Source organism: Colobus angolensis, unplaced genomic scaffold, assembly GCF_000951035.1.
Source record: "Colobus angolensis palliatus isolate OR3802 unplaced genomic scaffold, Cang.pa_1.0 Scaffold106, whole genome shotgun sequence".
Lineage (NCBI taxonomy): Eukaryota > Metazoa > Chordata > Mammalia > Primates > Cercopithecidae > Colobus > Colobus angolensis.
In genome coordinates this window covers 4,512,238-4,528,700 of record NW_012111586.1, presented here as the reverse complement: position 1 = coordinate 4,528,700, position 16,463 = coordinate 4,512,238, and the positions used below count along the sequence as shown (strand labels likewise).

Sequence of the window (16,463 nt, the reverse complement as noted above, 5' to 3'; positions counted from 1 at the left end):
CTATTTTCAAAGATACATACATATCCAAACATATACTGACACAGGGAGAGGAATGAGAATAGGGAGGAGGGATCAAAAGAAGCAGCCAGGCATGGTGGCTCACACCTGTAATCCCAGCAATAGGGGAGGTTGACGCAGGAGGACTTCTCAAGTCCAGGAGTTCAAAACCAGGCTGGGCAACACAGTGAGACCCCATCTCTATGAAAAAAATTTTTAATTAGCTGGACATGCTCGTGTGCACCTGTAGTCCTACTCAGAAGGCTGAGGTGGGAGGACTGCTTGAGCCTAGGAGGTCAAAGTTATAGTGAGCCAAGATCGCATCACTGTACTCCAGCCTGGGTGACAGTGAGACCCAGTCTCTTAAAAAAAAAAAATTATTATTTTTTTGACACGGAGTCTCGCTCTGTTGCCCAGGCTGGAGTGCAGTGGCATGCTCGGTTCACTGCAACCTCTGCCTTCTGGGTTCAAGCAATTCTCTTGCCTCAGCCTCCTGAGTAGCTGGGACTACAGGCGTGCACCAACATGCCCAGCTAATTTTTGTATTTTTAGTAGAGATGGGGTTTCACCATATTGATCAGGCTGGTCTTTAACTCCTGAGCTCGTGATCCACCTGCCTTGACCTCCCAAAGTGCTGGGATTACAGGCGTGAGCCACTGCACTCAGCTTAAAATTTTTAAAAAAATAAAGTAAAAAAGAAATAAAGAAAGAAAGGGGCCTGGTGATGGAATTCACTATGCTATGAGAAGCATGGTGTAACTATTAAATAATTAAAAATAACAATTTAAAAAGAAGACAACTAATCTATCTAATCTGCCCTTTCCAGAGAGAACCCAGGTTAGTTCACTGGGAATATAATGATCTTCAGCCTTGGGGAACAGGAGCACAGAATGGTTCCGGAGAGGAGAGAGTGTTGAGGAATCCTCCACTGTGGTTACCAGGAAGGTCTCAGGTCTAAAAAGATTCCTAAACTGAGACTTTCTCCCAAGCCTGATTTTCACCTTTGGCTCTCCCTGGTGGTTATGGTACAGGAGGCACTTGACGTTCTCTAAACATGGGGTCTGGACCTGCCACCTCCGCCTTGGTACCACCTCTCATTCTAGGCTAGGGGAGGCTGGACAAAGCACAGAGGTTCATTCTGGGCCTGGGTGCATCCTCCTGCCCTCTTTCCACCCTGCCTGTGTCAGGCTAAATAATAGCTCCTCTCCCAAAGATGTCCAATTCCTAATCCCTAGAATCTGTGGATAAATATAAATTTTCTTGTAAGACAAGGGGTCTCACTATGTTGCCCAGGCTGGCCTGAACTCCTGGGCTCAAGTGATCCTCCAGCTTCAGCACCGAGTAGCTGGGACTACAGACACGCACCACCACCTGCTTAACCTTTGAACATTTTGTCTTAAATGGTAAAAGGGACTTTGAAGACAGGATTTAATTAAGGATCTTGCCATGAGAAGATGATACTGGATTATCCCAGTAGACCCAATGTAATCCTTACAAGTGGGAGGCAATAGAATTAGAGAGATGTAGGGATGGAAACAGAGGTTAGAGAGAAGAGAAGATGCTCTGCTGCTGGCTTTGAAGATGGTGAAAAGAACCACGAATCAAGCACTGCAAGCAGCACCTAGAAGCTGGAAAAGGCAAGGAAACATTCTCCCCTGGAGCCCACGGAAGGAGTGTAGACCTGTCAACACTTTGACTTTAGCCTGGTGAAGCTGATTTCGGACTTCTGAACTGTAACATAATAATTTTGTTTTTTAAGCCACTTTGTGGTAATTCATTACAGTGACAGTAGGAAACTAATGTCCTGCCCCAGCTTCTGGGCAGCACTAATCTGTTATCCTAGGAGAGTAGGGTCTAAATGAGTGTATGGCATGGGTAGGGAATCAGAGACTTCCTGGAAGCCCCTGCAGTCAGGTTGATCTAGGTTATTATAGCTCATTTGTTACTCAACTGACCTTGAGCAAATTTCTAAGTAACACTACTGTTAACAACGCACTGTTTATAGGATTGCTAAAAAGTCAATTTAAAAATATTTTCAGGCCGGGCGCGGTGGCTCAAGCCTGTAATCCCAGCACTTTGGGAGGCCGAGATGGGCGGATCACGAGGTCAGGAGATCGAGACCATCCTGGCTAACACGGTGAAACCCCGTCTCTATTAAAAATACAAAAACTAGCCGGGCGAGGTGGCGGGCGCCTGTAGTCCCAGCTACTCAGGAGGCTGAGGCAGAAGAATGGCGTAAACCCGGGAGGCGGAGCTTGCAGTGAGCCGAGATCACGCCACTGCACTTCAACCTGGGTGACAGAGCGAGACTCCGTCTCAAAAAAAAAAAAAAAAAATATTTTCAATTACCTAATTTGTAAATGACCAACTTTTTTTCTTAAGTTACATCTCCTTGTGGGCTTACACATATTCATTCTTCCATTCACTGAACAGGTGTCACTGAACACCCAGTGTGTGCCTGGCACCATACACACAATGAGCTTGTGTCTGCTATAACTGCCAAGCATTTCTCACTGAAGCTGTCACTGAGCTTCCAGTTAGCTCAGTGCTCAACCTCAATGCCTCCATCCTAAATGCAGGCCTTGGCTGGGCATGGTGGCTCAAGCCTGTAATCCTAGCACTTTGGGAGACTGAGGCGGGTGGATCGCTTGAGGTTAGGAGTTCGAGACCAGCCTTGCCAACATGGTGAAACCTCATCTCTACTAGAAATACAAAAATTAGCTGGGTGGTAGTGGCGTGCGCCTGTAGTCCCAGCTACTCAGGAGGCTGAGGCAGGAGAATCGCTTGAGCCTGGTAGGCGGAGGTTGCGGTGAGCCAAGATCGTGCCACTGCGCTCCAGTCTGGGCGACAGAGTGAGACCCTGTCTCAAAATAAAAAGATAAATAAATGCAGGTCTTTACATTGCCCACTCCCATGGTCTCGTATCTTACACCCCTTATTCCCACAGGTGCTATTTCTGCAGCTTCCATGAGCAGCCTCGTCTTTGTCTTTACTCTGACCCTGGACAAAAGCCCCCAGTGCACTTGAGGGCAGTATGCACTCTCTGATATTTTCCACACCGTCATCTCATACTCTTCTCTCTCTGCATTTCTCTCCTTTTTCTTACCTTCTCCTTCTTTGCGCTCCCAAGCAGCTGCACCCTATAAGCCAGAAGTCTAGTTAGAGAGAAGCTGAGCCTCAACTAGCCAATCTAGAGGCAGGTAGAAGGGACCAAAGATATGTGTTTACTGGAGTTTCCGGGCTTCCCTAGTGGTGAACTGAAATCTAAGGTATTCAGCCAGGATGCCTAGACCTAAGCGGAATACCCAGGCAGCCTCACTCACCCCAGCTTTCCAGCCTTACAACACTCTCAGGTGCCTATCCAATTGACCTGTAATTCCCTGACCTGTGGAGCCACACCTATTTCTGCAAGACCCATCTAAATTTCCTAATTTCACAGCACCCCACTCCCACCTCTCCTTCTAACCCCCAGGTCTGAAATGCTGAGCTCTGTTCCTATGATGTCCTTCCCAGAAAAATGGTGGGTCCAGGATTGATTTTTCCTCCTGTCTGTGATCCAGACTAGTGCATCCTTCACCCCTTTACCTGGCCCAGGCCCAGGGTTTTCTTTCCTCAGAGCCTGCAGCTCTTCCTCTAAAGACTAAGCTGCCTCTTAAGGAAGGGATGAGAACGCAAACATTTTAACAGGGGCAAAATTGCTTTCAGTCCCTTTGGGCTTCAGTGGTGTTGACTGGGAATAGTTGGCCAGGTGATGGAGCTGTGGGCATGTGGGCTCGTGATCTGGGTTTTCTGACCTGGGTGTCGCCACAACTTTACAATGGGTGATGCTGGGCAAGTCTATGCCCTCTCTAGGTCTGACTCACTAGCCTTTCTGCGCACCGAGAAGGCCACGTTTTATTTGAGCTTGGAGGTTCCATCCAGCAACTCCAGCAGTGGTGCATAATGGCCACAAGAGGGCGGGCAACCTCTTCAGCTCATAAGTGTGTAGCCTGAACAAGTGAACCTCAAACAGGAATACTATACAATGGCTTCCAAGAAGGGTATGATTCCATGAAAATGTTGCTGAAGAGAAAAAAGAAAAAATAAAGGCCAGGCATGATGGCTCAGGCCTGTAATCCCAGCACTTTGGGACGCTGAGGTGGGAGGATTGTTTGAGCCCAGGAGTTTGAGATCAGCCTAGGCAACAAGACAAAACTCTGTCTCTAGAAAAAATACAAAAAGTAACCTAGGTATGGTGAAGCGTGCCTGTAGTTGCAGCTACTTAGGAGGATAAGGAGGATCACTTCAGCCCAGTAGGCGCAGGCTGCAGTGACCCGAGATTGCACCACTGAACTCCCGCCTGGGTGACAGTGAGACCCTGTCTTAAAAATACAACAACAGGCCAGGAAGGTGGCTCACACCTGTAATCCCAGCACTTTCGAAGGCTGAGACGGGTGGATCACTTGAGGTCAGGAGTTCAAGACCAACCTGGTCAACATGGCAAAACCCCGTCTCTACTAAAAATACAAAAATTAGCCAGGCGTGGTGGTGCACGTCTGTAATATCAGCCATGTAGGAGGCTGAGACAGGAGAATTGCTTGAACCCAGAAGGCAGAGGTTGCAGTGAGCTGAGATCACGTCACTGCACTCCGGCCTGGATGACAGAGCAAGACTCCATCTCAAAACAAAACAAAGCAAAACAAAACCACACACACACACAAACTGGAAGGATAATTAACCGAGGGCACACTACAAAATGACAACAGAGTAGGGACTGGAATAGGAGATTTGAATTCCCAGTCTGAGGGGAAGCCAGGAGTCCCAAGACCATAGGAGACGTATGGAGAGGTCTTGTGAGCAGTGGAAGAGGCCGAGAATATGCTTTGGAGATTTCAATCATTTGAGGGGGTGGGAGGGGAAGAGAGGGTGTTTAGGGACAAGCCATGGACTGAATATTGCTCCAGAAGGACCGGGGTGGGAGTTTCAAAATAAGACTTGAGGAATTTAGGGAAGCAGAGATGATCAATTTGGCTTCCTTTCCTTCCCCAACACAGAATACAAAATAGAGAAATGGCAGGAGTTATTCCAGGATTTGAGGAGGACGCCTCTTTTGCAGGAGGACGCAGTGAACAGTCAAAGTCATCTGACATCTTTTTCCCTCTAGTATCCCAGTTTCAAGGCCCAGAAAAGGCAGGGACTAACATATGGAGCAGTTACCCAGAGTTTAAAGGGTTAATCTCTAAGAATTCATTCTCTGACACCAGCCACAGCTCTTGTCCCCCTCTCTGGGACCATCCCCTCTCTGAGCCCCAGGTTGGCAACTTCCCTGAATTTCTTCTATGATGTAATTTGTAATTCGGTAGGGCTGTGCTCCCTCCTCAGGTTCCAGGAGTCAGGGCTTGCTCTAAGGGAGGAAGTAAACAGGCCTTTCCCTTGCTCCCTCTCCCTTTCCAGGATGGGGCCCAGGAACCAAAGAGCTTCTGTCTTTCCCTGCCACGCCCCCACGCTGTAGCCCAGACAAGGAGATTCCTTGTGTCCCGACCTCAGGCAGGCATCCTTGTGACCAAATGGTGGAAGGCTGGGGACAGGGTGGGGGAAGGGCAGTCACAAAGTCAGAGAGGATGACACCTCCACCATCCAAGATTCTGGTACACCCCCAGAGCTCTGAGACCTTGAGCTTCTCTCTCCCTGGCTCCCATCAACACAGGCAGAGAGGCCAGGACTAATCTGCATATAAAAGGCCTGGAGAAACTGAAAAGGCACGGACACACAGAAGCTGAACCTCCTGGCAGGGAGATACGGAGTCAGAATACAGGAATAGGGCCAGACACAGCAGCTCATGCCTGTAATCTCAGTACTTTAAGAGGCTGAAGCGGAAGAACTGCTTGAGCCCAGGAGTTCAAGTCCACTCTAGGCAACATGGTGAAACCCTGTCTCTGGAAAAAAATACAAAAATTAGCCAGGCATGGTGATGCACGCCTGTAGTCTTAGCTCCTTGGGAGGCTAAGGATGGAGGATCATTTGAGTCCAGGAGGTCGAGCCTGCAGTGAGCACTACTGCACTCCAGCTGGGCAACAGAGGGAGACCTTGTCACCCTGTCTCAAAAAAAGAACAACAAAGTAAAAAAATGGAATACAGGAATGGGGGCAACACAGGGACAGGGTAAGACAGAGGACCGTGGCAGGGTAAGCCAAACAAATTTGAGAGCAATAAATGGAGGCCCCTGAAAGCTTCTTTCCCTAAAAGCAGAGTCAGGAGTGCTGGCCCAGACAGGGATGCAGGGATGGAGCCACAGAGAAAGTGAGATCCCCTAGGATAAAATAAGAACACTCTATTTAAAAAGTAAGAACCTTCTGAAAAGAAGCACAAACATGACAATGAGAAGCTTTCCTGCCAGGAGGGGTGACATGTTCCTGTTCACAAGAAGTAATGGCATGGACGATAAATAATGTGATCTCACTTAGCAGCAGGGGCTCAGATACCCCTATATGACCTACCACCATCCAAGGACCCATACAAAGGACTACCCATCCTGGCAGGAAATGACATCACTCAGCAGGTAGGAAGGGGCGGGTCTACCAGCCCAAACGCTTCTGGGAGGGCCAATCCATAGAGGGTTAGTCCTGAAGGTCCATGTCCCTCCTCAATCCTCCATCTTGGCCAAGAGAGGGGCCAAGGCTTCTAGACTTTGGGTGAAGTAATTATATCCCCATCTCTTCATCTGTTAACTCCAGGGAGTCCTAAATTCCTTAAATCCTTACTTAGCTGGGGCGAGCAGTGAGATACTTCACACCAAAAGCCATAGGTCAATCCTTTAGAGTCAATATCTCTGTAGAAATATCTCTAGGGGCTGGGCACAATCCCAGCACTTTGGGAGGCTGAGGCAGGAGGATCCCTTGAGCCCATGAGTTTGAGACCAGCCTGGGCAACACAGGGAAACCCTAACTCTACCAAAAAAATTTTTTTAATTAGCCGGGCATGGTGGTGCATGCCTGTAGTCCTAACTATGGGGGAGGCTGAGATAGGAGGATCGCTTGAGCCCAGGAGGTCAAGGCTGCAGTGAGCTGTGATCATGCCACTGCTTTCCAGCTTGAGTGACAGTATAAGACCCTGTCCCAAAAAAAGGAAAAAAAAAAAAAAGAAAGAAGAAAGGAAGAAAGGAAGAAAGAAAGAAAGAGCAAGCAAGCTAGCTCTAGGGACCCAATAATTGAGGGATAAAGGCAGAGACTCCCTAGGGACCAGAGAAATGATGAGCCAGGTTTCTATGGAAACTGATTTCAGTGCAGCCTCTTCCTAGTCTCAGACTGAGGGAGAATCAATTTTAGGGGAGACCACAGCTAACGGATAAAAGAGCCACAAGATTACAAAAGGGTGGAAAAGTTGTTACAAGAAGGTCACATCATCCTGGCACTGCTCCCAGAACCAGTGGGCCTCAAAGCCCAGCTTGGCACTCTCATCCTCTGGTGACTCAGGTGGTCCACCTTGAAGCCTCTCCCCTGGGGGCTTCCACACAGCCCTCAAGCTCCCTAGCCTGGTGGCTGTTGCATCCACCTCAGTCCTGGCCCTCTCTCCACCAGCTATAACTTTTGCCCAGTCCATCTCGGAACGTGGAACCCCAGGTGGGCCCTGTTCATCCAGCTCGCTGGGGGCCACTGTGTCCAGGTAGCTGCCAATAGAGACACTGTCCAGCCGGTCGGTGGTGCTGGTGTCTGGCAGGCTGTCCCAGCTGCCTCGCCTTGAGCGGCCTGGGCTCCCGCCTGTCAGGCTATATTGACTGCTGGTGAGGCTGCTGCAATGACTGGTCAACGTGCCCCGCTCCTCTAACAGCCAGCGCACTGCCTCGATGCCCTCATTCAAGGTCACCAGCTGCTGCAGGATCTTCACATCGATGGCTCGCAGGTAAGCCTGGGGGAGTGGAAGAAGGAATTAGTACCAGTTCTGGGGCGTGGGTTTCCCCAGCATTTCTACAGGCCACTACCTTGTGGTTCAGCCAACCATGTTTCACTTTAAGACGGATGGAATTACAACGGCTTGCAGTGTGGGCTTCAGAAGCAGATAGACTGCTGCCTAACATTTCAGCTCTACCACTGATTAGCCATATCTTCTTTGAGCCTCAGACTCTTTGCAAAACAGGATTAAATCACTTACCTCACAGGGTAGCTGTGAGGATTCTGAAATGCTGTCTATTAAGTATTCAGCACAGTACCTAGCACAGAGGAAGGTCTCAGTAAATGTTAAGTATTAAATCCAGTTCTACTAAGCTTTGAACTTCACATTTAGGGTACTTTTTTTTTTTTTTTTTTGAGATGGAGTTTCGCTCTTGTTGTCCAGGATGGAGTGCAATGGCATGATCTCAACTCACTGCAACCTCTGCCTCCTGGGTTCAAGTGATTCTCCTGCCTCAGCCTCCCAATTAGCTGGGATTACAGGCATGCACCATCATGCCCAGCTAATTTTGTATTTTTAGTAGAGATGGATTTCACCATGTCGGTCAGGCTGGTCTCAAACTCTTGACCTTAGGTGATCTGCCCGCCTCAGTCTCCCAAACTGCTGGGATTATAAGCATAAGCCACCATGCACAGCCACAGGGTAGTCTCAAACTCTTGACCTTAGGTGATCTGCCCGCCTCAGTCTCCCAAACTGCTGGGATTATAAGCATAAGCCACCATGCACAGCCACAGGGTACTGACTATTGAGCCTGCTCAGATTCACCAGAAAGACATAGAAACAAAGAATAGCCAGATAGGGTGTTAATCAGGAAGTAGATTGAGCCAAAAGGAGGCAGGAGCTGGGGAATAAAGAGAGGTAACCTGGTTCCCTAGTCTCTTCAGGACATTGGTAGCAGCCGCTGAGAGGGAAAAGGGTTGGCCAGAGCTTAGAATGATCAGAATCCCACTGGCTGGGCATGCAGGCCTTCTCCCCTGTACACACCAGTCTACCTGTCTGTACTGGAAGTAAATTTGACTTACAGGGTAATCTCAAGGATCCGTTCCAGCTCAGATGCACTGTTACCTTCCCTAAGCACAAGTCTGAACCTGTCTCTCCCTGTTCAACAGCCTTTATGGGCATTGCACTGCTCTTAGAGAGTGCCGAATCCTAACATCTACAATAGCAGGGAACTCTGCCCTGCTCTTAGAGAATGAAATCTAAACATTTTAGCAGCTGGCATTCAAAAGCCTGTAACACGTGGCTCTCGCCCATCTGTATAGCTTCGCCTCTAGCATTCTGCTCTGTGAACCCAAGGTGCTGCCACAAATGACTTTTTAAAACTAGTTTTATTTAGTTTTACTTTTATTATTATTTTTTTGAGACAGGGTCTTATTCTGTCACTCAGGCTAGAGTGCAGTGGCACAATCATGGCTCACTACAGCCTCCATCTCCTGGTCTCAAGCGATTCTCCCACCTCAGTCTCAAGGAGCTGAGACCACAGGCGTGCACCACACCTGGCTAATTTTACTTTTTGTAGAGACAGGGTCTCACCTTGTTGCCCAGGGTGGTCTCAAACTCCTAGGCTCAAAGCAATTCTTCCACCTCAGTATCCCAAAGTGCTGGGATTATAAGTGTAAGCTACCACACCCAGCCCAGTTTTATTTCTAATCAAAGTAACAGATGCACAGAGATTAAAGAGGCAAACAGTTCCACAAGATTATGAACATGAACAGTTCTCCCATCCTGGTCCTACTTCCCAGAAACAACTATAATTATTTATTTAGCTGTTTATTTTGGTATTTACCTCCTAATCTCCATATAACATGCTTATATTGCTATTTCTTGGTATTTAAATTTTAGGCATTTTCTATTGATTTCCCACACTATGTAAGATTAAGGATTTAACTTTCCTTTTTTTCTTTTTTGAGACAGAGTTTCTCTCTTGTTGCCCAGGCTGGAATGCAGTGGCACGATCTTAGCTCACTGCAACCTCCGCCTCCAGGGTTCAAGTGATTCTCTTGCCTCAGCCTGCTGAGTAGCTGGGATTACAGGCATGAGCTACCACGCCTGGCTAATTTTTGTATTTTTAGTACAGACAGGGTGTCACCATGTTAGCCAGCCACCATGTTGTTAACTCCTGACCTCAAATAATCTGCCTACCATGGTCTCCCAAAGTGCCGGGATTACAAGGTGTGAGCCACCACGCCCAGCCAGGATTTAACTTTCATCCCACTCCCCACTCCCCTGCCATACAGATACCCTTCCCATCTTCCATCCTCCTATAGGCAATAAAATTACTCAGTGTTTGTTAGGATTTGGAAATGCTCTTCACAGCTAAGCCATGTAGTTTGCTATAGTTACTGTTTATTTCTTATGATATTTTATCCTTACAATCATTATTATTATATTGCCTAGTTTGCTATGTAGTTATCAGTAAGTCAACCTCAAACACTCCCTCAATTGTCTGAATTTCCCTCTGCAGGCTTTTGAACGCATCACATGTTCTATCTATTCTATCTTCTGAGAGGCATCTCTTAAGGAGCCCTCTGCTCTGCTTCTGTCTGTCATTGCTGCACAATTGCCCTCCAGGGATCTCCCTTCATTATCATCTTGGGAATTCCTTTGCCTCTTTCCTTAGCTGGATCCCTGGTTTCTTAGATTCCATATCTTCTTTTTTCATTTACTCCTTCATTTGGGTGAATGGTTCTCTCCCTCTAGTAGCATCCTGAGAAAGTTGGCATAAGAGGTAAATTTACTGAAGCTGTGCATGTTTTAAAATGTTATTACACATCCATAAGAAATAATGAAATCATGCCCTTTGCAGCAACATGTATGCAACTGGAGGCTATAATCATAAGTGAATTAATGCAGGAGCAGAAAATCAAGTACTCCGTGTTCTTACTTATAAATGGGAGCTAAACATTGGGTACATGAACATAAATACGGTAACGATAGACACTGAGGACTATTGGAGGAGGGAGAGAGGTGGAGGCAAGGATTGAAAAACTAATGATTGGGTACTATGCTCACTTCCTGGGTGATGGGTTCAACAGTATCCCAAATCTCAGTATCATGTGACATACCCATGTAACAAACCTGAGCAGGAATCTGCCTCCAAATCTAAAATAAAAGTTGGAGTGGGCATGGTGACTCTTGCCTGTAATTCCAGCACTTGCGGAGGCCAAGACAGGAGGATCACTTGAGTCTAGGAGTTTGAGACCAGCTTAGGTAACAGAGTGAGACACTTTCTACAAAAAATTTAAAAATTAGTCCGGTATGGTGGTACATGCCTGTAGACCCAGCTACTTGGGAGGCTGAGGTGAGAGGATTGCTTGAGCCTGGGGGGTCAAGGCTGCAGTGATCCATGATGGTGCCACTGCACCCAGCCTGGGTGACAGAATAAGATTTCTCTCAAATAAAATAAAATAAAAGTTGAAATTATTTTTAAAAAGTTATTAATCTTCCCTCACACTGTTTATAGTTTGGCTGGATATAGAATTCCAGGTTGAAAATAATTCTTCCTCAGGCGTTAAGGCATTGCTCCATTGTCTTATTTTATTTTTGAGATGGGGTCTTACTCTGTAGCCCAGGCTGGAGTGCAGTGGCACAATCATGGCTCACTATAGCCTTGATCCCCTGGGCTCAAGCAACCCTCCTGCCTCAGCCTCCTGAGTAGCTGGACTACAGGCATGTACCTATACCTGGCTAATTTTTTAATTTTTTTTTTTTTTGTAGATGGGGTCTCACTGTGTTGCCCAGGCTGGTCTCAAACTCCTGAGCTCAAGGGATCTGCCCACCTCAGCCTCTCAGAGTGTTGGGATTATAGGCACGTGCCATGGCACCCAGCCTCCATGTTTTTCACTTTTCAGTGTTAGCCTTTAAAAATCTAATGCCATTCCAATCCCTGATTCTTTGTATGTGATCCTTTTCCCATTCTTGCTGGAAGCTTTTAGGATCTTCTCTTTGTTCCCAGTGTTCTGTTTTCACAGCAATTTGCCATGGTGTGGGTTATTTTCATCTATTGCGTTAGCCACTTGTGGGCCTTTTCTTTTTTTTTTTTTTTGAGACGGAGTCTCGCTCTGTCACCCAGGCTGGAGTGCAGTGGCCGGATCTCAGCTCACTGCAAGCTCCGCCTCCCGGGTTCACGCCATTCTCCTGCCTCAGCCTCCCGAGTAGCTGGGACTACAGGCGCCCGCCACCACGCCTGGCTAATTTTTTGTATTTTTCGTAGAGACAGGGTTTCACCGTGTTAGCCAGGACGGTCTCGATCTCCTGACCTCGTGATCTGCCTGCCTCGGCCTCCCAAAGTGCTGGGATTACAGGTGTGAGCCACCGCACCCAGCCTAAAATTTATTTCTTTAAACCTTTATTTCTTTATTATAATATGAGGTACTCTCTAAAGGTATGTCATGAGACATCGAAGGAACATATTAACATGAATAGCATACCATCTGACAAGTATAATACTGTAAATCAATAAATGGTAGGCTATTTGGCTCTACATATTACTATGGTTGACTTATTTACTGTATGTGATGTGTGTGTGTGTGTGTGTGTGTGTTCAGGTTTTCATTCAGTTTCTGGCTCATGAGTCCCATGGCCATTGTTACAGTTTTTGTTATAATGCTGGGGCACTCAGAAGTAGGCTTCAGGAAACAGTCTCTTTCTGACCTTCCCTGCTCTCTTCTCACCTTCCCAGAATAGAACTCCAATCTGATTGTGGGTCATAAGACCCCCATTCCAGAGAGGGTCCTGACTCACACCCTGGAGGAAGGAATGCCACAGAGAGAGGCCAATAAGAATCTAAACAGACAGGCTTTGCTGGATTTAGATCAGATTCTTTTTGTCCAATTACATTTTGATATGGTTGTCCATGTTTCAATCGTGGACAACCAATAAAGTCTCTTTAAAAGGCCCAAAGGCCCAGGCACAGTGGCTTAAGCCTGTAATCCCAACACTCTAGGGGACTGAGGTGGGAGGATCGCTTGATCCTAGGAGTTCGAGACCAGCCTGGCAACATAGGGAAACACTGTCTCTACCAAAAAACAAACAAACAAGAAAAATTAGCTGAGTGTGGTATTGCACACCTGTAGTCCTAGCTACTTAGGAGGCTGAAGTGGGAGGATTGATTGAGCCAGAGAAGTATAGGCTGTAGTGAGCCGTGATTGTGCCACTGTACTCCAGCTTGGGCAACAGAACCAGACCTTGTCTCAAAAAATAAAAAAAGGTCCCCAAGGACAGGATTCAGGGAGCTTCCAAGTAGTTGAACAGATGGAGGTTCCTGGAGGGTGGTGCACCCAGGGAAAGCACAGAAGTTCCACACCGCTTCCCACATGCCTTGCCCCATGCATCTCTTCATCTATATCCTTTGTAATATCCTTATAATAAACCAGTAAATGTGTTTCCTTGAGTTCTGTGAACCACTCCAGCAAATCAATCAAACCCAAGGAGGGAGTCATAGGAACCCCAATTTGAAGCTGGTCGGTCAGAAGGTCAGGAGGCCTAGACTTAACAACTAGTGTCTGAAGAGGGGGACAGTCTTGGGGACTGAGTCCTCAACCTGTGCGATGTGACACTGTCTCCAGGTAGACAGAGTTGAAATTAAATGAGTAGACACCCAGCTGGTATCTGCTCCAGACCTGATTGCTTGCGTGCTGGTGGGAAGAAATCCTCACATATTTTGGGGTCTTCTGTATTAATGATTATTGTTGTGTCGTATTAAGTGAAAAAAACCACACAGTTTAGGGTTTTCTAAACACTAAGGCAAAAGCATACAACAAAATTTTATACCTGAAATCGTGTTTTTTGTAAGAATATCACAACTCTAATTCAATTAAACAAATGACTATTTGGTACATGGATTTGCTAATAATTACAAGATAATGGAGAAATTGTCCCTGCTTAATAGAAGCTTGCAGTCTCAATAAGGGGAAATGAATATAAATAACTGAGATATCACAGACTGTACAGATTATTAATAACCTGATAAAGGAGATTATCTTCAATTATTTCATCCTGGAGACAAATATATGAACAGTGAAAACAACTGTCCTAGTCCATGACCAAACTAAATACATTAAACAAAGCTCCTCATTTTGTCCTGCTGTTTTCCTCTCCCTCCTTTCCTTCCTTTCTGCCTTCCTCCATCCCTCCCTTCCTTCTTCTTTCCAAACTTTACATCTACAGCTGGGCGCAGTGGTTCATGCCTGTAATCCCAGCACTTTGGGAGGCTGAGGCAGGTGGATTACCTGAAGTCAGGAGTTCAAGACCAGTCTGGCCAACATGGCAAAACTCCATCTCTACTAAAAATACAAAAATTAGCTGTGTGGTGGAGGGTACATGTAATCCCAGCTACTCAGGAAGCTGAGGCTGCAGTGAGTTGAGATTGCGCCACTGCACTCTAGCCTGGGCAGCAGAGCGAGACTCCATCTCAAAAAAAAAAAAAAGAAAGAAAGAAAGAAAAAGAAAAAAAGAAAAGAAAACAACAATAACAAAACTTACATCTCCAGTCTTCTGCTAGACAAAGAAGTAGCTGTCACCTGGTTGCACAGTTAGGGAGGGGATCTTAGAATATGACTTTTAAACATTCAACAAGCCCTTTTGTTTTCAGCCCCAGTTGTTCCCCCAGTTCCAGAAATACCTAGTGCTTCCAACCCCTAAGACCTTTAAGGGTTTTTCAGTATAAAATGTGTTGCTTTGGCAGGGTGCAGTGGCTCACATCTGTAATCCTAGCACTTTGGGAGGCTGAGGCAGATGGATCACCTGAGGTCGGGAGTTCAAAACCAGCCTGACCAACATGGAGAAACCCCATCTCTACGAAAAATACAAAATTAGCTGGGCGTGGTGTCACATACTTGTAATTCCAACTACTCGGGAGGCTGAGGCAGGAGAATCACTTGGGTGGAGGTTGCAAAGAGTCAAGATGGCACCACTGCACTCCAGCCTGGGCGACAGAGCGAGACTCCGTCTCAAAAAAAAAAAAAAAAAGTTTTTGTAGAGACAAAGTCTCTCTATGTTGTCCAGGCTGGAGTGCAGTGGCGTGATCATAGCTCAGTGTAGCCTCAAGCTCCTGGGCTCAAACTCCTCACCTCAGCCTCCCAAAGTGCTGTGATTACAGGCGTAAGCCATTGTGCCTGGCCGTATTTAGTATATTTTTATTTAGTCCCTCTTATCTTCAACTATGCTCAGTGTCTTTTAATCTACAGACCTTCTGTTCTATTCTATATATATATAAAGTTATTCGTCACTTAACAACGGGGATATGCTTAGAGAAATGCACCATTAGGAGGTTTTACTGCTGTGCAAACATGACAGTGTAAATGCACAAACTAGATATTTTTAAAAATTTATATACTTTTTAAACTCTGGAAAACAAAATGTCCCAGCACAATTACTGAATATCAATCCCTACTTGATATGCTATGCCAATATCAAGTGCCATATATCATATTTGTGTATATGCTTCATTATAATCTTATGAAATCACTATGGTATATGATGTTCATCATTGACCAAAACATCATATAAATATGTGTATATATATGTGTACGCACTTATATACATACACAATAAATGTTTTATACATATATGTGCATATATACACACACATGATAAATATTTATTTGACATATGTAGTCTATCATTGATCAAAATGTTTATATGGTAATCCCAGCACTTTGGGAAGCAGAGGAGGACAGATCACTAGAGGTCAGGAGATTGAGACCATCCTGGCTAACACGGTGATACCCCGTCTCTACTAAAAATTACAAAAAAAAATTTAGCTGGGTGTGGTGGCAGGCGCCTGTAGTCCCAGCTACTCAGGAGGCTGAGGCAGGAGAATGGTGTGAACTCGGGAGGTGGAGCTTGCAGTGAGCTGGGATTGCGCCACTGCACTCCAGCCTGGGCGACGGAGCAAGACTCTGTCTCAAAAAAAAAAGAAAAAAATTTAAAAAATTAGCCGGGCATGGTGGCTCTCACCTGTAATCCCAGCTACTTGGGAGGCTGAGGCAGGAAAATCACTTGAACCCAGGAGGCAGAGGTTACAGTGAGCTGAGATGGCGCCATTGTACTCCAGCTTGGGTGACAGAGCGAGACTCTGACTCAAAAAAAAAAAAAAAAAATTTACATGGATGTTTATATGTTATATGTGGTCTGACATTGATCAAAACGTCATTATGTGTGTATGTGTATTTACATATACAGGTCAGATCCCGCAGGTCACACACACAATAAATGTTTTTTGTATTTGAAAAATGTTTATTGAATTATTCAGGAAATAACTGCTTTATTCACATCTATGATAAACCAGAGTAAAACCAAGTATTAATATTTGTACACTGAGGCCCGGCGTGGTAGCTCACTCCTGTAATCCCAACACTTTGGGAGGTCAAGGCGGGTGTATCACCTGAGGTCAGGAATTTGAGACCAGCCTGGCCAACACGGTGAAACCCTGTCTCTGATAAAAATACAAAAATTGGCCGGGCGCGGTGGCTCAAGCCTGTAATCCCAGCACTTTGGGAGGCCGAGACGGGCGGATCATGAGGTCAGGAGATCGAGAC

At 46.1% G+C, this 16,463-nt stretch overlaps 2 protein-coding genes across 3 annotated transcripts in view; one reads left to right on the top strand and one right to left on the bottom strand.

Annotated features, from left to right (window-relative positions):
• The first annotated feature begins 6,570 nt into the window (after positions 1-6,570).
• POMGNT1 (protein O-linked mannose N-acetylglucosaminyltransferase 1 (beta 1,2-)) overlaps positions 6,571-16,463 on the top strand; it is a 34,823-nt gene continuing 24,930 nt past the window's right edge. Inside the window, exons 1-2 of one of the 2 annotated variants that reach the window (XM_011946672.1) lie at positions 6,571-6,668; positions 7,804-7,875. The gene's annotated coding sequence lies outside the window, so the exon portion shown is untranslated. Of the gene's footprint in view, positions 6,669-7,179; positions 7,876-16,463 lie in introns of those variants that run through there. The other variant, XM_011946663.1, reaches the window with a different exon arrangement.
• Positions 7,249-16,463, bottom strand: part of LURAP1 (leucine rich adaptor protein 1) — an 18,455-nt gene continuing 9,240 nt past the window's right edge. The window contains exon 2 of the mRNA XM_011946643.1: positions 7,249-7,881. Within this exon, the coding sequence (XP_011802033.1) occupies positions 7,360-7,881 (522 nt within the window). The 3' untranslated portion in view covers positions 7,249-7,359. The remainder of the gene's footprint in view (positions 7,882-16,463) is intronic.